The sequence below is a fragment of the Scyliorhinus torazame genome, chromosome 1, assembly GCF_047496885.1.
Source record: "Scyliorhinus torazame isolate Kashiwa2021f chromosome 1, sScyTor2.1, whole genome shotgun sequence".
NCBI classification, from domain to species: Eukaryota; Metazoa; Chordata; class Chondrichthyes; order Carcharhiniformes; family Scyliorhinidae; genus Scyliorhinus; species Scyliorhinus torazame.
In genome coordinates this window covers 57,236,345-57,263,068 of record NC_092707.1, presented here as the reverse complement: position 1 = coordinate 57,263,068, position 26,724 = coordinate 57,236,345, and the positions used below count along the sequence as shown (strand labels likewise).

At 43.8% G+C, this 26,724-nt stretch overlaps 2 protein-coding genes across 6 annotated transcripts in view; one reads left to right on the top strand and one right to left on the bottom strand.

Annotated features, from left to right (window-relative positions):
- Window positions 1–6,771: 6,771 nt before the first annotated feature.
- Window positions 6,772–20,357, bottom strand: LOC140408235 (calcium release-activated calcium channel protein 1-like). Its single transcript, XM_072495173.1, has 2 exons — window positions 19,710–20,357; window positions 6,772–7,627 (listed from the first exon to the last, which is right to left on the bottom strand). The coding sequence occupies exons 1-2, from the start codon at window positions 19,821–19,823 to the stop codon at window positions 7,052–7,054; spliced, it is 690 nt and encodes a 229-aa protein (XP_072351274.1). The 5' UTR covers window positions 19,824–20,357; the 3' UTR covers window positions 6,772–7,051.
- Window positions 20,358–20,532: 175 nt separating this feature from the next.
- LOC140408146 (lysine-specific demethylase 2B-like) overlaps window positions 20,533–26,724 on the top strand; it is a 402,335-nt gene continuing 396,143 nt past the window's right edge. Inside the window, exon 1 of one of the 5 annotated variants that reach the window (XM_072495150.1) lies at window positions 20,533–20,650. Coding sequence is in view for 2 of the 5 variants with exons in the window: in XM_072495146.1 (XP_072351247.1) it covers window positions 20,729–20,848 (120 nt within the window). In the remaining 3 variants the exon portion in view is untranslated. The other 4 variants (XM_072495146.1, XM_072495145.1, XM_072495155.1 and 1 more) reach the window with 4 other exon arrangements.

Sequence of the window (26,724 nt, the reverse complement as noted above, 5' to 3'; positions counted from 1 at the left end):
TGTACTCTCTCCAAAGCTTCCACATCCTTCTGCTAGTGTGACCACTAAAATTGGACACAAATGTGGCCTAACCAACGATTTATATAACTAATATAATTTGCTAACTTTTATATTCGAAGCCCCGTCCGATGAAGGCGAAGGCATGCCATATGCATTCTTTACCACCATTTCCCCTGTGCTGCCATTTTTAAGGATCTGTGGACCTGCAGGCCCAGATCTCTGTGTCTATGCTCCTGATGGTTCTGCCATTTATTTTATAGCTCCCACCTGAATTGGATCTACCAAAATGCATCATTCGCATTTGTCCGGGGTAAATTCCATCTGCCATTTCTCTGCCCAATTTTGCAGCCTATCTATATCCGGTTGTATTCTCTGACAATCTTCATCACTATCCGCAGCTCCTGTACTCTTAGTATCATCCGCAAACTTGCTAATCAGACCCACTACGTTTTCTTCCAAGTCAGTTATATAAATTTAGAGTACCCAATTATTTTTTTCCCCAATTAAGGGGCAATTTAGCATGGCCAATCCACCTAACCTGCACATCTTTGGGTTGTGGGGGTGAAACACAGGCAGACATGGGGAGAATGTGCAAACTCCACACGGACAGTGACACAGGGCAGGGATTCGAACCCAGGACCTCAGCGCCGCAGTTCCAGTGCTAACCAGTGTGCCACATGCCGTCCTCGTCATTTATATATATTACAAAGAGCAGAGGTCCCAGTACTGATCCTTGCAGTATACCACTAGTTACAGACCTTCATTCGGAAAAACATCCTTCCACTGTTGTTTAAAAAAAAAAAAAAATTTAAGAGTACCCAATTTGTTTTTTCCAAATAAGGAGCAATTTAGCGTGGCCAATTCACCTACCCTGCACATCGTTGGGTTGTGGGGGCGAAACCCATGCAAACACGGGGAGAATGTGCAAACTCCACACGGACAGTGACCCAGAGCCGGGATCGAACCTGGGACCTCGGCGCCGTGAGGCAGCAATGCTAACCAGTGTGCCACTGTGCTGCCCTCCCCTTCCACTGTTACCCTCTGTCTTCTATGGCCAAACCCGTTCTGAATCCATCTAGTTAATTCACCCCCTGACCCCATGTGATTTAATCTTTTGCACCAGCCTGCCATGAGGGACCTTGTCAAATGCTTTACTAAAATCCATGTAGACAATATCCACAGCCCTTCTCTCGTCAATCATTTTTGTCACCTCCTCAAAAAATTCAATTGAATTAGTGAGACATGACCTCCCTCATACAAAACCATGCAGTCTGTCGCTAATAAGACCATTCACTTCCAAATGTGCATAGATCCTATCTCTGAGAGTCTTTTCCAACAATTTCACTATCACCGACGTCAAGCTCACTGGGGTTATCCTTGTTACCCTTCTTAAACAACGGGACAACATTGGCCATCCTCCAATCCTCTGCGACCTCACCTGTGGCCAACAAGGAAACAAAGACTTCTGTTAGGCGTCCAGCGATTTCATCTCTTGTCTTTCTCAGTAATCTGGGATAGATGCCATCTGGCCCTGGGGATGTGTCTACCTTAATGCTTTTTAACACATCTAACACTTCCTCCCTCATAATAATGACTTGTTCTAAAGTGTTTGCATATCCCTCTGAGCCATCACCAATGACTAGGGTAAGAGTAGGGCCAGTCAAGGACAGTAGTGGGAAGTTGTGCGTGGAGTCAGAGGAGATAGGAGAGGCGCTAAATTAATATTTTTTGTCAGTATTCACACAGGAAAAAGACAATCTTGTCAAGGAGAATACGGAGATACAGGCTACTAGACTAGACGGGATTGAGGTTCATCAGGAGGTGTTAGCAATTCTGGAAAGTGTGAAAATAGATAAGTCCCCTGGGCCGAATGGGATTTATCCTAGGATTCTCTGGGAAGCTAGGGAGGAGATTGCTGAGCCTTTGGCTTTGATCTTTAAGTCATCTTTGTCTACAGGAATAGTGCCAGAAGACTGGAGGATAGCAAATGTTGTCCCCTTGTTCAAGAAGGGGAGGAGAGACAATCCCGGTAACTATAGACCGGTGAACCTTACTTCTGTTGTGGGCAAAGTCTTGGAAAGGACTATAAGAGATAGGATTTATAATCATCTAGAAAGGAATCATTTGATTAGGGATAGTCAACACGGTTTTGTGAAGGATAGGTCGTGCCTCACAAACCTTATTGAATTCTTTGAGGTGGTGACCAAACAGGTGGACGAGGGTAAAACAGTCGATGTGGTGTATATGGATTTCAGTAAAGCGTTTGATAAGGTTCCCCACAGTAGGCTACTGCAGAAAATACGGAGACATGGGATTGAGGGCGATTTAGCGGTTTGGATCAGAAATTGGCTAGCTGTAAGAAGACAGAGGATGGTGGTTGATGGGAAATGTTCAGCCTGGAGTTCAGTTACTAGTGGTGTACCACAAGGATCTGTTTTGGGGCCACTGCTGTTGTCATTTTTATAAATGACCTGGAGGAGGGCGTAGGATGGGTGAGTAAATTTGCGGATGACACTAAAGTCGGTGGAGTTGTGGACAGTGTGGAAGGATGTTGCAGGTTACAGAGGGACATAGATAAGCTGCAGAGCTGGGCTGAGAGGTGGCAAACGGAGTTTAATGCAGAAAAGTGTGAGGTGATTCATTTTGGAAGGAATAACAGGAAGACTGAGTACTGGGCTAATGGTAAGATTCTTGGCAGTGTGGATGAGCAGAGGGATCTCGGTGTACATGTACATAGATCCCTGAAAGTTGCCACCCAGGTTGATCGGGTTGTTAAGAAGGCGTACGGTGTGTTAGCTTTTATTGGTAGAGGGATTGAGTTTCGGAGCCATGAGGTCATGTTGCAGCTGTACAAAACTCTGGTGCGGCCGCATTTGGAGTATTGCGTGCAGTTCTGGTTGCCGCACTATAGGAAGGATGTGGAAGCATTGGAAAGGGTGCAGAGGAGATTTACCAGGATGTTGCCTGGTATGGAGGAAGATCTTATGAGGAAAGGCTGAAGGACTTGAGGCTGTTTTCGTTAGAGAGATGGTTAAGAGGTGACTTAATAAGAGGCATACAAGATGATCAGAGGATTAGATAGGGTGGACAGTGAGAGCCTTTTTCCTCGGATGGTGATGGCTAGCACGAGGGGGACATAGCTTTAAACTGAGGGGAGATAGATATAGGACAGATGTCAGAGGTAGGTTCTTTACTCAAGACAGCAGTCGGGGCATGGAATGCCCTGCCTGCAACAATAGTGGACTCGCCAACATTAAGGGCATTTAAATGGTTATTGCATAAACATATGGATGATAATGGAATAGTGTAGCTGGGCTTTAGATTGGTTTCACAGGTTGGCGCAACATAGAGGGCCGAAGGGCCTGTACTGCGCTGTAATGTTCTATAATCAACAAGTCCCTGCTTTGTGAATTCCGATGCAAAGTACTCATTAAGGATCTCACCTACTTCCTTTGGTTCTATTCAATTTCCCGCCTTCTTTCTCTAGCTACCCTCGTTCCGAATATCTAGATCCACTGCAATTCGCATACCACCGCAACCGGTCCACAGCAAATGCCATCTCCCTTGCCCTACACATCACTAGAGCATCTCAACAACGACTCCTACATCAGACTCCTATTTATTGTCTTCAGCTCCGCCTTCAACACCATAATCACAGCCAAGCTCATATCAAAGCTCCAAAACCTAGGACTTAGCTCCTCACTCTGCAACTGGATCCTCAACTTTCTGACCCATAGACCACAGTCAGTAAAAATAAACAACGCCTCCGCCACAATAGTCCTCAATGCCGGGGCCCCACAAGTCTGCATAGTTAGCCCCCTACTATATTCCTGTACACACACGACTGCGTGGCAAAATTTGGTTCCAACTCCATCCAGAGGTTTGCTGATGACATGACCATAGTGGGTCAGATCTCGAATAACGATGAGTCAGAATACAGGAGGGAGATAGAGAACCTGGTGGAGTGGTGTAATGACAACAATCTATCCCTCAGTGTCAGCAAAACTAAAGAGCTGGTCGTTGACTTCAGGAAGCAAAGTACTGTACACACCCCTGTCAGCATCAACGGGGCAGAGGTGGAGATGGTTAACAGCTTCAAATTCCTAGGAGTGCACATCACCAAAAATCTGTCCTGGTCCACCCAAGTCGACGCTACCACCAAGAAAGCACAACAGTGCCTATACTTCCTCAGGAAACTAAGGAAATTCAGCATTTCCGCATTCACTCTTACCAACTTTTACAGATGCACTATGGAAAGCATCCTATCTGGCTGCATCACAGCCTGGTATGGCAACTGCTCAGCCCAGGACCGCAAGAAACTGCAGAGAGTCGTGAACACAGCCCAGTCCATCACACAAACCTGCCTCCCATCCATTGACTCCATCTACACCTCCCGCTGCCTGGGGAAAGCGGGCAGCATAATCAAAGATCCCCCCCCACCCGGCTGACTCACTCATCCAACTTCTTCCATTGGGCAGAAGAAACAAAAGTCTGAGAACACGCACGAACAGATTCAAAAACCGTTTCTTCCCCACTGTTACCAGACTCCTAAACGACTTTCTAATGGGCTGACCTGATTAATACTACACTCCTGTATGCTTCACCCAATGCCGGTGTCTATGTATTTACATTGTGGACCTTCTGTTGCCCTTTTATGTATTTTATTTTCATGTACATAATGATCTGTTTGAGCTGCTCGCAGAAAAATACTTTTCACTGTACCTCGGTACACGTGACAATAAACAAATCCTAAACAAATCCAATATACGTATAAAATGCCTTGGGATACTCCTTAATCCTGTCTGCCAAGGATATTTTGTGACCCCTTTCTGCCCTCCCAACTCCGTTTGAGCTCTTTTCTACTTTCCCTGTATTCTTCAAGTGCTTCATCTGTTTTTAGTTGCCTAGACCTCATCTATGCATCCTTTTTCTTTCTGACTAGACTTGCAATGTCCCTGGTCATTCCCAGTTCCTGAATCCTGCCTTTCCTTTTCATCGGCACATGCCTGTCCTGCACTCCCATCAACTGCTCCTTAAAAGACTCCTACATGCCAAATGTGGATTTCCCCTCAAACAGCCTCTCCCAAACAACAGCCTCCAAATCCTGCCTAATCTGGCTGTAGTTAGCCTTCCCCCAATTTGGCACCTTAAACCTAGGACAAAACTCATCCTTTTCCAGGAGTATCCGAAAGCTTACGGAATTGTGGTCACTGTTCGCCACTGCAACTTTAATGACCTGGCCGGGCTTGTTCCCGAGGACTAGGTCCAGCATAGCTCCCTCACTAGTTGGACTATCCACATATTGTTCCAAAAAACCTTCTTGGGCACACTTAACAAATTCCTCACCATCTGGACCCCTAGCCCTAAGGGACTTCCAGTCAATATGAGGAAAATTAAAGTCTCCCACAACAACCCTATTATTTCTGCATCTATCCAAAATCTGCTTACATATCTGTTCAACTTCCCGTGGGCTGTTAGGGGTGTACTACAGTTCTCCCATCATTGCGACTGCCCCCTTCCTGTTTCTGAGTTCTACCCACTGTGTCTCGTTACTTGATTCTTCCAAGGTGTCCTCCCTCTGTACAGCTGTAATATGTTCTGTAACCAATATTGCAACTCCCCCACCTCTTTTACCTTTCCCTTGCCTCACCTTAAACACCTATATCCCGAAATATTTAACTGCCAGTCCTGTCCCTTTTTAAATCAAGTCTCCGTTACCGCAACCACATTCAAGTTCCATGCATCTGTCTTGCCGGTTATACTCTCTGCATTGAAGCAGATGCACTCCAGAACTCCAGGCCCATTGAGTTCGACCTCCCCCAGCCTGGCCTTGGTACCATGCTCATCCCTAGTGTTATGGGCCATGGTTGAGAGAACTGAGAACCCCAAAGTGTATCATGGAGTTCACCTGACCCACAACTTTTAATAGATGGTGGTATGGGGAGCACACGGGCCTGCCTTACAAGTGTAGTGCAACAGGTACTTTTAAATTAAAACAAAGTTTATTTATGAAACCAGTTAACACTTTATAAATCTATAGTAAACATCTTAACAACTACCACCACCAATAACTCCCCCAAATAATACAATACTCTATAAGTAACTCTTAAATCTTTCCTTGCAACATCCATAAGACAATAAAAAAACCTCTTTACAGAAAGACATCAGGTTTAACTTCTCTACAGAAACAGGTATTATTTTTAAATCACCAAAGGATCTGGAGACAGTCTTTAGATTGCAGAGAGACTAATACAACTTCTTGCTGTGACGGCAGCTATCCAGCTCTCAAACCGAAACTAAAACACATTCTGCAGCAGACAGCCCAAAGCGAAAGTAAAAGCTATCAAGTCTAGCTCAACCCACTCTCTGACATCACTGCAGCTATCTAAAAACACCCATTTCTTAAAGGTACACCCACTACAGCTATTCGATAAACACCCATTTCTTAAAGGTGCTCTCACATGACACTAGTCTCTACACTTGCTGTCTTACTGTTCAGATTCCCACCCCCCTACCACATTAGTTTAAACTTTCCTGGACCATACTAGCAAACCTCCCAGCCAGGATATCGGTGCCTCTCGGGTTCAGGTGTAACCTGCCCTTCTTGTACAGGCCCCACCTTCCCTAGAAAGCATCCCACTGATCCAAAAAACTGAACCCTCCCTCCTGCACCGGTTCTTTAGTCACATGTTTTAAATGAAATAATGGAAGTGTAAAACTGTGGGTTAAGTTAAATCCACTTACCCTATTATTAAGACACTCAATCCTGCATGACACGCAATAATCTCTTTAATGATGAAAATTTAAACAATCCAATTAAATCCTGTACAAATCCAAAGTAAATACATGCACTTTGCTATTTTATGGCACCATTTTAATTTCATTTTAAAATTTGAGAAAAAATGTTCAGCACTGGTCATCATCCCAAAATGTCCAAGTTTTACTAGATAATAGTTATTGTTATTTTTGTACAACAGTTCAGTCACTTCATGCGCCAAGTGCTGCAAGCTGTACTGAATGAAGGCTAATCCTCAATAGTTTACAACCAGTCTTATCCAAAATGAGGACTAGTAGGGTGCAGCGTATCTCCTTGGTCCAGCTGAACCTGCAGTTGTGCAAGTACATCCAATTCCCTATCAACTCTCTCTGTTTTGTGGCTTACCAAAGATCGATAGAAGTGAACTGCAAATATTATGAAAATTAATCCAAAAGGTACCATGATCGTGGTGGATGTAATAGCTGCGGCTTCTCCAGATGAAAGAGTTCCATCGTTTTGAGGTGGCACTGGTGTACAATTACTATTTTTTATCACAGGATTCTTTAGTGGAAGAAACTTCACCCAACAAAGTAGTACAACCTCTGCAAGAAAAAGCAAGGTCCCAATGACTGTGGAAAAAGCCCATGCAAGTTCAATATGCCGGTGCATACGCTCATGGGGTGACTCGTGAACAGAATTGAGGTTGTGAACGTTGCTGACAGCCTCAATATGTGGAAGAATACAAGTGCTGATCATGAGAGCGAAGAGATGTACTGCAACGAGCACTGTAGTGCAGGCGCTGAAGGCTATCAAGAGACCTTGCGGGTACAGGCCGGTCCTTGTGTCAAGCTGCACCTCAACCATGGCTACCTGAAAAAGAAAAAAATATCAATTTGTTTGTAAGACATATATGAGGCATGTTGTTGAGTTAATGCTTCACCTTTCACACCTTCCCCACCCTCAGTGCAGTTTTTCTTCATTCTTGCCTCTGTTATTCATATTCTTTTTTCTTCCTTCCCTGGGGCACTTTGTCACAATCCTAAAAAGGGAGTCTTTTCTCTTCTCCTTTCAGATTAGGAGTGTCACTCCACGCAACCCCAGCTCACGATATTTTGTGTACTGTCATACCAAAGAAGCATACATACCATTGGCAGTGCTCTGCCATGTCACATTCTCAGTTTCATTTCAACTAACATTTCATTTCTGAACTCAAAGTGTTTCCTTTACATTTTGATTTCATTGGATTCTCTTTCATGGCATCTCACTTTTCCAGTGTAATTTTGGTTGTTTCTTTTTAGTTTTAAACTGTGATAATTATATACCCATGAGACTATTTAACCACAGACGGCATCACAACCAAGCCCCACTTTGTCCTCCCCAACCATCCAGAAGGTGAAGTCTTACAACACCAGGTTAAAGTCCAACAGGTTTGTTTCGATGTCACTAGCTTTCGGAGCGCTGCTCCTTCCTCAGGTGAATGAAGAGGTCTGCTCCAGAAACACATATATAGACAAATTCAAAGATGCCAAACAATGCTAGGAATGCGAGCATGAGCAGGTGATTAAATCTTTACAGATCCAGAGATGGGGTAACCCCAAGTTAAAGAGGGGTGAATTGTCTCAAGCCAGGACAGTTGGTAGGATTTCACAGGCCAGATGGTGGGGGATGAATGTAATGTGACATGAATCCCAGGTCCCGGTTGAGGCCGCACTCATGTGTGCGGAACTTGGCTATAAGTTTCTGCTCGGCGATTCTGCGTTGTTGCGGGTCCTGAAGGCCGCCTTGGAGAACGCTTACCCGGAGATCAGAGGCTGAATGCCCTTGACTGCTGAAGTGTTCCCCGACTGGAAGGAAACATTCCTGCCTGGTGATTGTTGCGCGATGTCCGTTCATTCGTTGTCGCAGCATCTGCATGGTCTCGCCAATGTACCACGCTTCGGGACATCCTTTCCTGCAGCGTATGAGGGAGATAACGTTGGCCGAGTCGCACGAGTATGTACCGCGTACCTGGTGGGTGGTGTTCTCACGTGTAATAGTGGTATCCATGTCGATGATCTGGCACGTCTTGCAGAGATTGCCATGACAGGGTTGTGTGGTGTCGTGGTCACTGTTCTGAAGACTGGGTAGTTTGCTGCAAACAATGGTTCGTTTGAGGTTGCGCGGTTGTTTGAAGGCAAGTAGTGGGGGTGTGGGGATGACCTTGGCAAGATGTTCATCGTCATCAATGACGTGTTGAAGGCTGTGAAGAAGATGACGTAGTTTCTCCGCTCCGGGGAAGTACTGGACGACGAAGGGTATTCTGTCGGTTGTGTCCCATGTTTGTCTTCTGAGGAGGTCGGTGCGGTTTTTCGCTGTGGCGCGTTGGAACTGTCGATCGATGAGTCGAGTGCCATATCCCGTTCGTACGAGGGCATCTTTCAACGTCTGTAGATGTCTGTTACGCTCCTCCTCGTCTGAGCAGATCCTGTGTATATGGAGCGCTTGTCCATAGGGGATGGCTTCTTTAATGTGTTTAGGGTGGAAGCTGGAGAAGTGGAGCATCATGAGGTTATCCGTGGGTTTGCGGTAAAGCGAAGTGCTGAGGTGACCGTCCTTGATGGAGACGTGTGTGTCCAAGAATGCAACTGATTTTGGAGAGTAGTCCATGGTGAGTCTGATGGTTGGATGGAACTTATTAATGTCATCGTGTAGTCGTTTCAGTGATTCTTCGCCGTGGGTCCAAAGGAAAAAAATGTCATCGATGTATCTGGTGTATAACATCGGTTGAAGGTCCTGTGCGGTGAGTAGGTCCTGTTCAAACTTGTGCGTGAAGATGTTGGCGTATTGGGGTGCGAATTTGGTCCCCATGGCTGTTCCGTGCGTCTGGATGAAGAACTTGTTGTCGAAGGTGAAGACGTTGTGATCCAGAATGAAGCGGGTGAGTTGCAGAATTGAGTCTGGAGATTGGCAGTTGTCGGTGTTGAGTACTGAGGCTGTTGCAGCAATGCCGTCGTCATGGGGGATGCTGGTGTAGAGTGCCAAGACGTCCATTGTGACGAGGAATGTTCCTGGTTCAACTGGTCCATGGGTGCTGAGTTTCTGTAGGAAGTCCGTCGTGTCGCGACAGAAGCTGGGTGTACCTTGTACGATGGGTTTCAAGATGCCCTCGATGTAGCCAGAGAGGTTCTCACACAGGGTCCCATTGCCTGAAACGATAGGGCGGCCTGGTGTGTTGGCCTTATGTATTTTTGGGAGGCAGTAGAGATCTCCAATGCGGGGAGTACGTGGGATGAGAGCACGTAGGGTGCTCTGAAGATCTGGATCCAAGGTCTTGATCAGTCTGTTAAGTTGGTGGATGTGTTCCTTGGTCGGATCTGCGGGTAACTGTCTGTAGCGTTCTTGGTTGTTCAGTTGTCGGTATCCTTCTTTGCAGTAGTCCGTTCTGTTCAGTACGACAGTGGCCCCCCCTTTGTCTGATGGTTCGATGACGATATCGACACCGACAACTGCCAATCTCCAGACGCAATTCTGCAACTCATCCGCTTCATTCTGGATCACAACTTCACCTTCGACAACAAGTTCTTCATCCAGACGCACGGAACAGCCATGGGGACCAAATTCGCACCCCAATACGCCAACATCTTCACGCACAAGTTTGAACAGGACCTACTCACCGCACAGGACCTTCAACCAATGTTATACACCAGATACATTTTTTCCTTTGGACCCACGGCGAAGAATCACTGAAACGACTACACGATGACATTAATAAGTTCCATCCAACCATCAGACTCACCATGGACTACTCTCCAAAATCAGTTGCATTCTTGGACACACTCGTCTCCATCAAGGACGGTCACCTCAGCACATCGCTTTACCGCAAACCCACGGATAACCTCATGATGCTCCACTTCAGGATAACCCTGGGAATTACAGGCCAGTTAGTCTTACTTCGGTGGTAGGCAAAGTAATGGAAAGGGTACTGAAGGATAGGATTTCTGAGCATCTGGAAAGACACTGCTTGATTAGGGATAGTCAGCACGGTTTTGGGAGGGGTAGGTCTTGCCTTACAAGTCTTATTGAATTCTTTGAGGAGGTGACCAAGCATGTGGATGAAGGTAAAGCAGTGGATGTAGTGTACATGGATTTTAGTAAGGCATTTGATAAAGTTCCCCATGGTAGGCTTATGCAGAAAGTAAGGAGGCATGGGATAGTGGGAAATTTGGCCAGTTGGATAACAAACTGGCTAACCGATAGAAGTCAGAGCGTGGTGGTGGATGGCAAATATTCAGCCTGGATCCCAGTTACCAGTGGCGTACCACAGGGATCAGTTCTGGGTCCTCTGCTGTTTGTGATTTTCATTAATGACTTGGATGAGGGAGTTGAAGGGTGGGTCAGTAAATTTGCAGACGATACAAAGATTGGTGGAGTTGTGGATAGTAAGGAGGGCTGTTGTCGGCTGCAAAGAGACATAGATAGGATGCAGAGCTGGGCTGAGAAGTGGCAGATGGAGTTTAACCCTGAAGAGTGTGAGGTTGTCCATTTTGGAAGGACAAATATGAATGCGGAATACAGGGTTAACGGTAGAGTTCTTGGCAATGTGGAGGAGCAGAGAGATCTTGGGGTCTATGTTCATACATCTTTGAAAGTTGCCACTCAAGTGGATAGAGCTGTGAAGAAGGCCTATGGTGTGCTCGCGTTCATTAACAGAGGGATTGAATTTAAGAGCCGTGAGGTGATGATGCAGCTGTACAAAACTTTGGTAAGGCCACATTTGGAGTACTGTGTACAGTTCTGGTCGCCTCATTTTAGGAAGGATGTGGAAGCTCTGGAAAAGGTGCAAAGAAGATTTACCAGGATGTTGCCTGGAATGGAGAGTAGGTCTTACGAGGAAAGGTTGAGGGTGCTAGGCCTTTTCTCATTAGAGCGGAGAAGGATGAGGGGCGACTTGATAGAGGTTTATAAGATGATCAGGGGAATAGATAGAGTAGGCAGTCAGAGACTTTTTCCCCGGGTGGAACACACCATTACAAGGGGACATAAATTTAAGGTGAAAGGTGGAAGATATAGGAGGGATATCAGAGGTAGGTTCTTTACCCAGAGAGTAGTGGGGGCATGGAATGCACTGCCTGTGGATGTAGTTGAGTCGGAAACATTAGGGACCTTCAAGCAGCTATTGGATAGGTACATGGATTACGGTAAAATGATATAGTGTAGATTTATTTGTTCTTAAGGGCAGCACGGTAGCATTGTGGATAGCACAATTGCTTCACAGCTCCATGGTCCCAGGTTCGATTCCGGCTTGGGTCATTGGCTGTGCGGAGTCTGCACGTCCTCCCCGTGTCTGCGTGGGTTTCCTCCGGGTGCTCCGGTTTCCTCCCACAGTCCAAAGATGTGCGGGTTAGGTGAATTGGCCAATGATAAATTGCCCTTAATGTCCAAATTGCCCTTGGTGTTGGGTGGAGGTGTTGAGTTTGGGTAGGGTGCTCTTTCCAAGAGCTGGTGCAGACTCAAAGGGCCGAATGGCCTCCTTCTGCACTGTAAATTCAATGATAATCTAGGACAAAGGTTCGGCACAACATCGTGGGCCGAAGGGCCTGTTCTGTGCTGTATTGTTCTATGTTCTATGTTCTCCAGCTTCCACCCTAAACACATTAAAGAAGCCATCCCCTATGGACAAGCGCTCCGTATACACAGGATCTGCTCAGACGAGGAGGAACGTAACAGACATCTACAGACGTTGAAAGATGCCCTCGTACGAACGGGATATGGCACTCGACTCATCGATCGACAGTTCCAACGCGCCACAGCGAAAAACCGGACCGACCTCCTCAGAAGACAAACATGGGACACAACCGACAGAATACCCTTCGTCGTCCAGTACTTTCCCGGAGCGGAGAAACTACGTCATCTTCTTCACAGCCTTCAACACGTCATTGATGAAGATGAACATCTTGCCAAGGTCATCCCCACACCCCCACTACTTGCCTTCAAACAACCGCGCAACCTCAAACGAACCATTGTTTGCAGCAAACTACCCAGTCTTCAGAACAGTGACCACGACACCACACAACCCGGTCATGGCAATCTCTGCAAGACGTGCCAGATCATCGACATGGATACCACTATTACACGTGAGAACACCACCCACCAGGTACGCGGTACATACTCGTGCGACTCGGCCAACGTTGTCTACCTCATACGCTGCAGGAAAGGATGTCCCGAAGCGTGGTACATTGGTGAGACCATGCAGACGCTGCGACAACGAATGAACGGACATCGCGCGACAATCTCCAGGCAGGAATGTTCCCTTCCAGTCGGGGAACACTTCAGCAGTCAAGGGCATTCAGCCTCTGATCTCCGGGTAAGCGTTCTCCAAGGCGGCCTTCAGGACCCGCGACAACGCAGAATCGCCGAGCAGAAACTTATAGCCAAGTTCCGCACACATGAGTGCGGCCTCAACCGGGACCTGGGATTCATGTCACATTACATTCATCCCCCACCATCTGGCCTGCGAAATCCTACCAACTGTCCTGGCTTGAGACAATTCATACCTCTTTAACCTGGGGTTACCCCATCTCTGGATCTGTAAAGATTTAATCACCTGCTAATGCTCGCATTCCTAGCATGGTTTGGCATCTTTGAATTTGTATATATATATATATATATATATATATATATATATATATATATAAATTCAGCTCAGATCATAGTTTTAAACTTTGGGCATATTTTACAAATATTCTGACCTTGTAAGGCCATCTTTCTTTAGAAAGAACTCATAGCCATAGAAACGCTGCACTTTTGTAGAAATACAACAGATATAGGCCATTCAAACCCTTGTTTGGTTCAATTGCACTGTTCAATTAGATAGCGATTGATCTGCATCTCTGCTTCTTTTACCTAATTTTGACCCTTTTCCTTAATACTTCAACGCCTTGAGGGGCAGTGCAGTGACCGAAAGTCACCAAAACAGATTAACTGATCATTATTTAAATGTTATATGTGGGACATTTCAGTGCAATTTTCTGCTGTGTTCCTTCACACCAAAAACAGTGACTATACTGTAAATTTACTCACTGGAACTTCTCAAAATGCCTCACAGTTAAAGCAGTGAAAGATGCTGTATTAATTGAATTTCCTTTTGCTTCTTCACAAACTTACCATTGAAGCTATTTCAATTTGTCCACAGTTTCTCTTAATCCAAACCATTTTCTGACTTGTGAAGGAAGCTGCTGCAGATATAACCACTAAGATACAGCCAAAGACACACCATGACTGCAACTCCAAGGTAAGCCAGCGGCGATCACAGTCAAAGTGGTTATCAGCTCTGACAGCAAATTAAACATAGACCACATGGTTGTTGTGAAACTACTGAGCTGATGATCTAAAAATGTTTGTTTGGTCAAACTGATTTGTTCTTGTACAATGAACAGTTTTTAAAATGCAATGCATGGAAAGTTGCTTTATTTAATTTTTATTACTGTTTATGAGAAGTAACTTATTTCAATTGATTTGTACAGCAACAATGCATTTTAGGCATTTCATCGTGATTGAAAGTTAACTATGCTGTAATGAAAGCAAACAGGGATGTGTGTTGAGCAAGCAGCCTTTCACCTCCATTTTATATGCCTTACTGTAAACAAAGTGAAACAAACTATTGCTTTAGAACACTTGTCATTAGAAGTTTAATGTCCACCTAGTCTCTGGACAGCTAAAGTTGAATCAAAATTGACAGGGTTTTTGGAGTCAGTTGAATGACTCCACCTTAGAACCACGTGAAATATAGAATATTCTAATTTAGTGGCTGTTTAACTCCCAGGATTATAAAACTGAACCACTATAATTAATATTTTTTGCTGAGAGTGTGTTTAAAATGGTGGGCAGGGATGGCACAATGGCAGGGAAGTGGGATAGTCATTCCTTATTCTTACATTCAAAAAAATGCTTAAGTTTCTCCACAACTTGCATTCCAAAGGAAAAACATGCAAACATCTTATAGCATGAAGGAAAAAAAGTAGACACTGAACAGGAGGGAAAAATGTTAACAAGTTTTTTGGGATATCAACGCAAGATCCAAGGAATTGGTCACAAGAAAGGGAGGTGTGATCGCCACAGATATGGCATTGTATGAAAGAATGGCTACCGACATCAGAATGGGAAATGAGGGCAAATCCAAGTCAAAAAAAATGGAAATTGGGTGCATGGACCGGTGTCTGAATGTTTCCTTCTACTTCAGCAATTACTTTATTTTTCCAATTAAGGGGCAGTCTAGCATTGCCAATCAACCTACTCGGCACATCTTTTTTGGTGCCGTGAGGCAGCAGTGCTAACCACTGCGCAACACCTCTACCTAAGCAATTTCAATGTTGCAGAATCAAATTCCTGGAACTTGGTGTACTGGACTGCAGGGGTTCAAGAAGGTGGCTTAACACCACTTTCTCAAGAGTAATTAGGATGGAGAATAAATGCAATGCCCAAGAACAAATAAAAAATATTCAAGTGGTTTGGGTCTGATGGAGGCAGAGGCAATTGAGCCTCCAACAATCAGATGTATCTTCCTTTGTGCTAGGGATGACTCCAACTTCCCCTTCTGAAATCAAGTTTCCACCCATCTTGTACTCTCCTGTTTTCCAGTAAATATTCTGTTTCATCTGCGATAACTATTCTGTTTAAGTTCTTGAGCATCCAACAAACCTGCCTCATCTCCATGCTTGCCGACATCACAAACTTGTTTCTGTCATTCATCAAAAATCTCCATTAACTCTCAAAATAGTCACCCTCAACTATTTCTTCACCTCCAAATCTCCAAAGTTCTATAACCATCCTTGCCTTGGAATGAATGCTCCCACCTCTGCCCAAGTATCTCCTATCCAACATCTGCTTTACCTTCTCACCGGCAAGATCATCCAAAAGCAGGCAATTTCGACATGTGTGCAAATCACCCAGCTTTTATCTTCCTATAATCTCTCTTTATTGCTACCCTATCAATCCCGAAATCCAAATCTAACTCATTAAATATTTTTGAAGTTTGTTCAGGCAACCTCCCTACTTCCACAAATTACAACATATTTAGATCACCGTACCTGGTTAAAAATTACACCCATATTCCGTGCCCTAATCTGCATTCTCACTTTGGTCTTCCAGCTGGCTGCTTTACTATCATTGGTCACATCTTCAGCCATCATACCCCTTCAAATCTCATTTCCCTTCTGCATTTCGACTTTCAAATGTTTAAAAACTCCAAATTCTTTCTCACTTTCTTGCTCCTAACATCAACCATTTATTCCATGTTGTAAACCATTTTTTTCCTATCAGAACTGTACTACAGTGCAGAAAAGCCCCTCTCCCTGTAACCCCATCTAACCTGCACATCTTTGGACTCAAAGGGGCAATTTAGCATGGCCAATCCATCTATTCTGCACTTCTTTGGACTGTGGGAGGAAACCGGTGTACACTCACACAGACAGAGGGAGAAAGTGCAATCTCCACATAGTCATCCAAAGGCCGGAATTGAACCCGGGTCCCTAGCACAGTGAGGCAGCAGTGCTAACCACTGTGCAGCTCATATAAATGAAAATTGCTTGCAGGATTTTCCACTGTAATATACTTTAAGTTTCCAGGAATCAAAACTGATTTCCGAGTTACTGCTTTATCAGAGACCATTCCTAATGCAACTTTAATCTAGTTTGGTTTTAGTCAAAACTTCAGTAAAGTATACATACAATTCACAGCGCAGGAGGCCATTTGGCCCTTTGAGTCTACATCGGCCCTTGAAAGAGTACCCTACTTAAGCCCAGGCCTCCACCCTATTCCGGTCTTATTGTTCAGACATTGGTAGGCATGTGTGACAGTGAGTCAATCCAAATGAGTTTCTCAAGGGACAGTTGTCGGTAGTGCAAGCACTCACCAAACATGTCCCTGGTATCTTTCCCCCTATAATACTGCACTTATAATCATAGAATTTACAGTGCAGAAGGAGGCAATTCATCCCATCGAGTCTGCACCAGCCCTTGCAAAGAGCACCTCCACCCTAACCTTTTTTGGACTCGAGGGCAATTTAATACGGTCAATCCACCTAACCTGTACATCTTTGGACTGTGGGAGGAAACCGGAGCACCCGGAGAAAACCCACGCAGACACGGGGAGAACGTGCAGACAGTGACCCAGCGGGGAATCGATCCTGGGACACTGGAACAGTGAAGCAACAGTACTAACCACTGTGCGACCGTACTGCCCAAAAACTTATGTTTTTAATTTTAGAACAAAGATCTGCATTTCTGTATTTTCTAAAAACGGATTGCACAATCGGTTTTCCTTTACTTAGTAATGTTTCCAATCACTACGTGAATTCACCGTTTCAACAGCATGAAAAGAGCTGTAATTGAAATCATGAGACAAATGAAAGTAACACGGATTTAATTTTGAACACAATTCTAAAATTGCCCGTTGAGTAACCCAGGTCCAAGCCAAAATTCACAGCCACCCTTTTTAGAGCCTTGTGTCAATTTGGGGTATTTTGAATATCCATTAAAATGAAACAGAAATTTTTTAATATTTGAACTTTGTCGATATTATTATTACCACTAGATGGTGCTGGCCCCGAATAATGTTTTATTCCAATAATCAGGCAAACAGGATAGCTTTGGCCCCATCCCGCAACAACCCTCATCCCTTTGCGGAATTATGTAGCACAGCAGGCTGCCATTTGGTTAATCATGCCTGCTCTTTGAAAGGGCTATCCAAAAATGATTAGCTTGAGGAAGTGGTGCAAGATTCTGTAACTCATCCAAGGTTGGCCGTCGGACAAGGTGGTGTAGAAGTCGAGCCGGGTGTCATCAGAATACTTGTGAAAGTTGACTCATTGGCTGATGATGCGACTGAGGGGTTGCATGTGACTGAGGAAAAGGGGGGGGGGGGCAAAGGATGCATTAAGAGTGGAAATGAATGAGGACATTCCAACTGTGCTGGGTAACTGGGGAGAAGTGTGAGAGGGCTAAGTCAAAGATTGTAGAGATTGAGGTGAAATCAACACTGTGGTCACAGTCACAGAAAGCGTCATTTGTAACAGTGCAGTTTCTGTGCAAAGGTAGGACAGAAACCTGATCCAAGACTCAAAACAGGAAGTTGGGTTGGGAGGTGGGGGTGGTGGTACAGATTGTAGTGCAATGTATATGAGGCCTTGAGGCAAGGGATATGGGGTGGTCGATTCCTCTATCATGCAAACTACATGTTACATGATCAAGAAAGTAGGAGATCGCGCTTATGTGCAAGAGGAGTTCAGAGGTAACAAAGGATGATGGAAGAGAAAACTAATGAGTTCATCTGAACCAAAGTCATCCAAAAGCCTGTTTCTCCAACACACACGAGAATGAAGTAGAGGGGCCTGCTTTCTTCAGTGAAGAATATTTGCATGTTATTGATCAATTTGGCAAAGTATCAAATAAATATATTTTAGAATTAAATTCAATAATCATGTTCAAAAGCAGAATATCTAAAATGATAAGCTAACTAGGTAAAACTTAGAACAGTATCAACTTCAGCATGACGTTTTCCCATTTGGTGTAGGAAATACTTCATTAATATATTTGCACAATACTTTCATCCAATGTTTGATTCTTAATTCAGGGCAAGACATACTAAAATTGGAAGACCTTACTCCTTCGAAAGTCTGTGCAGTACAGGCAATGCTTACTAGTTGATCCAAATGAAAAGCAATTAGTGTTTTACAGTGTTTTCAAGCCAAGTTTAAACTGGAGTGATAGTCACATCAAACGCAGCACACAGTTAATCTGGAAAAAGTAACCAGTTTCCCCAGGGCAACAGCGGTTATGTTCCTACAAAAGAGCCTGGCACTAGGAATGCTCAGTGACTTAATTCACTTAGGAGTAAACTTATACCAATAGGTTTCTGCTGCCTGTGGGCATATGCCTCAATCCAAATGAGAGAGAGAAATTCAGAATTTTAAACACCTAAATTTTGCAACGAGTCAGTGTTGATATTAGTCCCACAAACTAGTAAGTGAAAAACAAATAGAAATTCACAAGAATATTGAAAATGTTAATTAAAATTAAAATGAATTAATGGCCATAATTATTGAATACGTTTGCCATAACATACACAACCTTCATTCTCCAAAGAGAATGCCAAAAATAAATCAAAAACGCAAAATTGTTAAATGCTCTTTAAAACTAGAAAGACGTTTCCCGGTTTAATTGTTGATATGCAATCAATATATATTTTAAACTTTCGAGCTTTTCAAAAGTTGTTAGACCAAATCAATTTGGTTGAAGGACAACGAGCAAGAGACGGATTAAGGATTAAATTTTAAAAATAGGTCCTCGAAAATATACTTTGCGCTTTGCCGTCCAGACAGGCTTGTATACCAGAGGAAATCTGCTGCATTACTGCAGCTTTTTAAAAAATTCAGAGTGCGAGGAAACGTGAGAAGATTTGCAAAAAAAAAAACAGGTCGATTTTCAGTTACATTTCACACGAACGCACTTTAAAAAAATCTGTGACTGACAAATGATTCAATTACGTTAAAGACTCTTTAGTAAAAAGTAAATTGTGCTGAACCCGAAATTATTCGGATCCGTAAAGCCACCGCTTAAATTTGGCTTTGGGTGATTTTTTTCACCATGACAATACAGTAATCTACACATCATTGCGCGAGTATTTAATTTCATTGCATGCAGAAATCGGCGACTGACTTTTCAGCTCGCAAACCATGTGTGACAACGTTAATTTGCAACATTATTCGTCGTGCGCCTGTCGCTATTTATAACCAATCAATCTGCAAAACGCATTTAAACAAATTAACGTTACTGTTTTGTCAATTTGCACTTGAATTATTTTACCCGGGTTTAAAAAAAAACAAAGGTGGCACAGGAAATAACATGTTCATTACAACACCAGGATCCGACGGTAGAAATTTGGCACACAGAATTATTCTGCGGTGGCAAAAACTTACCATGGCGAAACCCGACAATAAAGCTGACGTTCTGCTGGAGGCTTTGAGTTTGGCTCTGCTCAGATAGAGCTTTCTCCAGGACAGAGCCTGCATCGAGTGCTCGTTCAAACTCATTTATTGCACTTCAACTACCACACCCCCTTCCCCCTCCACCCTCCAAACCCCGTTATTCACCCCGGCCTTAAAAGTGAAAAACAGAAAGTCTCCCAGGTGATGACTGTCGTGCGGCGTTCTCGTCCCCCTCCTCAAAGCGCAAACATTTCTTCCATGCTCTAAAAGAGAAATTAGGGCTCCTTTGTTACAAATAGCACTCGCAGAACGGGAGTTGTCGTGGTTTCGGTGGCTGGCTCCGCGCGCGTACACACGTTTACCAGCACATGAGATGCCCAAACACACATAAGAACGTCCCGCACAAGTCACAGCATACAGCAGAATCAGGAGAGCAGATCGAGTGCACCGATTAAAGGGGAACGCGCTCTTCACTGCTGCCGGCTCTCTGAATGTGTGGCTATTGTGCACAAGCCGAGCCCCCTGTCCGCCGCGCCTGTCAATCAAACCCTCTTTGGGCTGCGGGTGACGTTCCAACATTCACCGCCGCGCCTGTCAATCATCCGAGCCGCGCTCCGGGTGGCGTTCCATTTTCCGCCGCGCCTGTCAGTCAAGCCCCTCCCCCCCCCCCCTCCCCCTCCCCCTCCCCCTCCCTCCCCCTCCCTCCCCCTCCCTCTCCGGCTGACGTTCCAACATTCGCCGCCGCGCCTGTTAATCATCCGAGCTGGGTTCCGGGTGACGTTCCATTCCCGTTGCCGCCCCGTGTCCGCGAGACTGCTCCAACTCTGACCCAGATTCGCTTCGCTGCGCAAGGCACCATCGCAACCTCCCCTTTCCACCACTCCCAATCCCGAGCCATTGGCTCGTATCATTGCCGCCTCTGCCAGTTTGTGGTAAGCATTGCAGAGATGATGATGATGGTGGTAGGAAGGACTTGAAAGTGTTTTGCATATAAACGGCTCTATAACCTTATGGTGCCGGGGGCGGACTCCGGGGATTTTTTTTCCTCCCATTTTCGACCCCCTCCATCCAACACAACACACAAACCTCCCAGTGCAGTTCTCATAGAAGGAAATCGACCCGATACCGAAGTAAGTTAGTCCGATTAACGCGCTAGACGGTGATTTGTACACATCGCCTTCAGTCAGGGTCACTTTTAAACACACCGAGTGAAGGGTTAAAGAGATTTTTAAAACGAAAAGCCAAAAGTTTATTTTAAAACATTTTCCCGATTGATATTCATCGCGTAACACGAGATTAAAGCCGCATGGTAACGATTGAGGTGTGGGTTTTTTTTTCTTAGGGATCGTACGTTTATTTGTTTTTTTTTAAAAACATGAATAACACTAAATTGTGATTGAGGGTGTGGGGCAGCATGGCAATCCTGGCTTCAGGAATTGCGAGGCCCGAAAAGGAAATCGCGGGGAAGGAGAAGAGGTTCTGAATGTCCCCCCCCCCCCCCCCCCCCCATCCCCGCATCATTTCAATTTTGTTTATCATTTTAGTCATTCAGTTTTTACCATCTGTGTTTTTGGTTATGCGGAATATTCTGAATCGTGTCGCTATTCTCATAACTTCAATTTGTGGGCCTGTGGAGGCTGGACGTTTGAGTCATTTAAGGTCAAAAAAAAAAATTTCTAAACCGCCAATGCTTGGCAGTAACGTTTTGTGCCTTAGTTAAAACTTATGGTGAGGGAGGACAATTTTACCCAGCTCAGTTGAGTTGCCCGTGGCCAGTTATTGAATGCACTGGGTGAACGGTCAGGCTCAATGCTTTGCGATCAGATGTGTACCTCCTGGTGCCCAACACAAGATGGCAACTACAAGGAAGCCTGAAACCCACACTGCCTCACTTGCTTTACTGCGGGAGAATGTGGTAGTTAAAGAGTGGGAGGAGTCATTGGGGCACATAACAACAGTACATCTAAATTCATAATCCAGGAGATCTATGAATGAAGTTACTAACATTTGGGTTGGTTAGATTGATTTTCCCAGAAAATTCCAAAAATGTCAATCAAAAAATATTTTTTTGTCTCTGTGGCCCTGTTGAAAATATGCTGCGTTGCATTTCCAGGTCTGACATGCAATCTCTGATTGGTTGTCTTGCAAGTGTTGCCTTAATTGGGGGAATGATTGCCCTGGCTTCGTTGACGTTTGACCGAAATGGCTGTACCCAGAGGTCTTGCCAAGTGATGTTTTGGATTTGGCATGAAAGTGACTATTGTATGGATTATCGTACTGCATGATAAGAGTTGTGTTCCTGATTTTTGAGTTGTTGATGAGGCATTTACCTTGAGGAAAGGATAGAAAGCTGAAAGATGCTGCTCTCTGCCTCATTAGTTTACTCCTCTGTGTAATGGCATTGAGCTGGGGGGCAGCATACAGTTGTCTGTCCTCTTGGTTCGTATTAAGTTTGAAGTCTGTAATACTGTATGAGAATAACAAATGGAGGAGAAAATATCTTGATGCATGCATATTTTTTTCAATAATGTTCAGTTTGATTGGTGGATTATTTTAGATCGAAACTGCAGTTGTTATTCATAGAAGTGAATGGATCTCGCTGGGGCCTGGTTGTGAGTCAGGTTCCACAGGTTATGTATTTGAACAATGTATTGGCTCATTTTTATTATTGATTTTGGAGGTGAATTTAAATAAAACATTCCAATATGGCCTGATATCATGAGAATTTACATGAATATTAGTTATTCAGACCAAATGAATAGACTTCAAGACAGTTTGGTTGAGTTTAGTGAATGGTCCCATGAGTGGCAATGTCACCAAATGTGGGCAAGTGCAATCTCATGAATTTGGAGTTCGAAAACGTTCAGGTTGTTACATCATGCACAAATGCAGAGTAAAGATAACTAAGAAAGTACCCTGAGGGTATTGATTGATAATGCATTAAAGATGCACAATATATAATCTTTATTGTCACAAGTATTATATTAACACTGCAATGAAGTTACTGTGAAAAGCCCTTAGTCGCCACATTCCAGAGTCTGTTCAGGTACACAGAGGGAGAATTCAGAATGGCCAAATTACCTAACAGCACTTCTTTCGGGACTTGTGAGAGGAAACTGGAGCTTCCAGAGGAAACTCACGCAGACACGGGGAGAACGTGCAGACTCTGCACAGACAGTGATCCAAGCCGGGAATCGAGCCTGGGACCCTGGCGCTGTGAAGCAACAGTGCTAACCACTGTGCTACTGTGCCGCCTCTACAAGCAGTGTGCATTGATTATAGGGAAAACAGTAGGGTTAAATTATATTATTGTAAGCATACAAAATGTACACATCGACCTGCCTGCATGTTACGTGGATGTAAAATATCCCATGACACTATTTGAAGAAGAGCAAGAGATTCCCATGGTCATTTGGCCACTTCTGTTCTCTGGATGTTCATGATCTAGGCCTACAAGAAGTGGTGTCAATTGGCACAACTCCAAAACATGAGGTACAGTTGATATTTTGGAAAAAACAAAAGTAGTTGTAAAGCACTATTAACATGAATACAATGGAAATGGAATACAATGTCAGTAAGTGTGAGGTAATATTTATTTTTAAAAAGCACTAATAATTTTAATGCAATTGCTTTTTATTGTGAAACAGCAAAGATTTGGGGTTCCTTTAATTTGATATTAAAGGAAGAACCTCAGGTAGATTAAAAAGGTTGGATTTTATCGTAGGAGTATAGGATATAAAAGCTAAGAGGTAATGATTAGTGGCATTGGGCCACAGTGGCATTGCTATAGGAAAGATTTAAAAAAAAATTTAGAATACTCAATTAATTTTTTCCCAATTAAGGGGCAATTTTAGCGTGGCCAATCCACCTACCCTGCACATCTTTTGTGTTGTGAGGGCGAAACCCACGCAAACATGGGGAGAATGCAAACTTCACACGGACAGTGACCCAGAGCCGGGATCGAACCTGGGATCTCGCCGCCGTGAGGCCGCAATACTAACCCACTGCGCCACCGTGCTGCCCTTGCTATAGGAAAGATGTTGAGTCTTTAGAAAAGAGGCAGTGCAGTTCACTGGGGTGTTGCCTGGAATGAGGAAATACAAATATGAAGAAAGGCTTGAAATACTGGGCCATGGATATACATAACTTGATATAGTGTTGTGCAGTACACTCCACTTTTGATTCTGAAGGTCCCAGGAAGAATCTGTGAATAGAGAGTCACCCTTGGCAGATGTTAAAAACCGGCGACTAAAATTGTTAAAATTATAATTGCCTCAATAAAATATTTTCTAAAAAAAAACACCGACTATAGGACATTCTGGTTGAAGTCGAAGGTGAGGAAGCAGGGAGCATGAAGCAACATTGATTGTATGCAAGGAAATTATTATAAGGCGACCTATTTTACAATACCATTTTTTTTGCTGCCAAAGAACTATTATCATAGGAAGCTTTTGCTTACTAAATCAAAACAAAAATCAGCCGTTGGAAGATCTGAATTGGGACTTTACTCTCTTATTTATTATTTTTAATGTTCATGATAACACAATGTGCAAGATCTGTATTAAATGCTTTTCTATTTTAATGTAAGAGTTTTGAAATGAGACGTTGTCAAGTATCTTTCGAGACTTAACGGCCAATCAAATTACATAGAAAAGCAAAACCTCTCAACCATCAAATTTTCCTTTTCTCTATTTTTGACCTGTTTTTCAATAAAACAAAATATCACCGATGAATTAATAATTAATTTGGTGATGTTTGAGGAAGGAATATTCTCTGGGATATCAGAACTCTCCTCATGGGATATTTAATACCGACGCAAGCATGTATATGGTGTTTTGTTTTAACATTCTACTCAAAAATGGCACTTCCTGCTTTGATGTGTCAGTATGTTTTAGTGAAGCTTGAATCCACAACCTTCTGGTTTGATTGAGTGTGCCACTAACTCAGTCAATCTGACACACAAGGGAACCATAATTGAATTCTAATATTTCTCTCAGTTAACACCATTTGATCTGCAGTTAAATGATCCACCAGAGACTTTGAAGACTTTTTAATATTCAAACCTAACAATTTTGGATTCATGTTGTTAGGTTTGACTTTAAATATAAACAATGCTGCTTTACCAAAATTCTCTAAAACTAAACTAGTTGTTTTCATCTTCATTGAATCTATAGATAGTTCCACTTTTGTTTATTTCATGGGAAGTGGACGTTGTTGGCAAGGCCTGTATTTGTTTCTTTAATTACCCTTAAATTGAGTGATTTGCTGGGCCATTTCAGAAGACAATTAAGAACATACCACATTGCTGTGGGTCTGGAGTTACATGTAGACTAGACTGGGTGTGGATGGCAAATTTCCTTCTCCAAAAGGGTGTTAGTGAACCAGATGGCTTGACAAATTTGATGCAGAGTGGATGTTGCCTCTTTTGGAGCAATCTAGAATGAGAGGTCATAGTTTTAGGATAAGGGGTAGCAGTTTAAAACATAGGTGAGGAGTAACTACTTCTCTCAAAAGGGTCATGAACCTGTGGAATTCACTACCCCAGAGTGTGGTGGATGCCGGGACATTGAGTAAATTTAAGGAGCAGATAAACAGATTTTTAATCAGTAATGTGTTGAAGGGTTCTGAAGAATGGGCAGGAAAGTGTTGAGGCTGAGAGGAGATCGGCCATGATCATATAGAATGGCGGAGCAGACACGAGGGACTGAATTGCCTACTCCTAGTTCTTTGTTACACTAATCAATGGTAGTTGTCATGGTGACAAATCAATAGTTTTTTTTTTAAATGTTGCCAATTAAGGGGTAATTTAGCTTGGCCAATCCACCAACCAGGCACATCCTTGGGTTGTGGGGTAAGACCCTCACAGACATGGGGAGAATATGCAAACTCCACATGGACAGTGACCTGTGGCCGTGATCGAACCTGGGTCCGCGGTGCCGTGAGGCAGCAGTGCAAACCACTGTGCCCACCCTTGTCGTGGTCACAATTACTGAGATTAGACAAGCTCTATATTTCAGATTTAATTAATTAAGTAATTGGATTCAAATTCAACCAGCTGCCATGGTGGGATTTCAACCCATGTCGCCAGAGCATTAAGCCTGGACCACGAGATTTCCAATCCAGTGACATTACCTGTTACTGCCTCACACACACACAATGCAATGCATTCATTTAATTTTATTTCCTTATTCAGTATCCCTATTAAAATAGGTTTTTGACCTTTTAGTTCTCTGCCTCAATACATTGCTTTTTGTGCCTTTTAATTCTCTCATACAAAGTACCTTCAAAGATTCATTTCCTTTCAGATCAGGTTGACTTTAAATTTATAATTTCATCATAAATGTTACTTCTTGCACTCTTCCTTCACCTGAAAACTAAACCTTTTCTGATTGAGTACTTCATCGCTCAGTTTTTTTATATCTAACAACTGTGCAGATGTAAATCTTTTTTTAAAAAAAAAATTTAAAAAAATGTTTATTAAGAATTTTTAAACAAAATTTTCAACCATACAAACAAAGCCCCCCCCCCCCGTAACAAAAAAGAAAGAAAGCTCGCATGGCAAGACATGAACATGGTAAATCAATATGATACAGAGCTTTGTACTTTGGATTCCTCCCGTACATATCAGTTTTCCGGATCATTCATGTATTTTCTTGCTCAGATGCCCCCCAGAAAGACCCCCCCCCCCCCCAAGAAAGATACCCCCCCCCACACCGCCTGTAGAACCCCTGCGCAGACCCTCTCAAGGCAAACTTTATCCTCTCCAACTTGATAAACCCTGCCATATCATTTATCCAGGCCTCCACACTGGGGGGCTTCGCCTCTTTCCACATTGACAAGATCCTTCGCCGGGCTACCAGGGACGCAAAGGCCAGAATGCCGGCCTCTTTCGCCTCCTGCACTCCCGGCTCGTCCGCTACTCCAAATAGTGCTAGCCCCAGCTTGGCTTGACCCGGACTTTCACCACCTTAGATACTGTTCTCGCAACTCCCCTCCAGAACCCCTC

Coding starts and splice junctions, on each gene's coding strand:
- LOC140408235 (XM_072495173.1), bottom strand. CDS start 19,823: ATGAGTTTGAACGAGCACTCGATGCAGGCTCTGTCCTGGAGAAAGCTC. Junction 7,628..19,709: donor TATTGTCGGGTTTCGCCATG/GTAAGTTTTTGC, acceptor TTTCTTTTTCAG/GTAGCCATGGTTGAGGTGCA.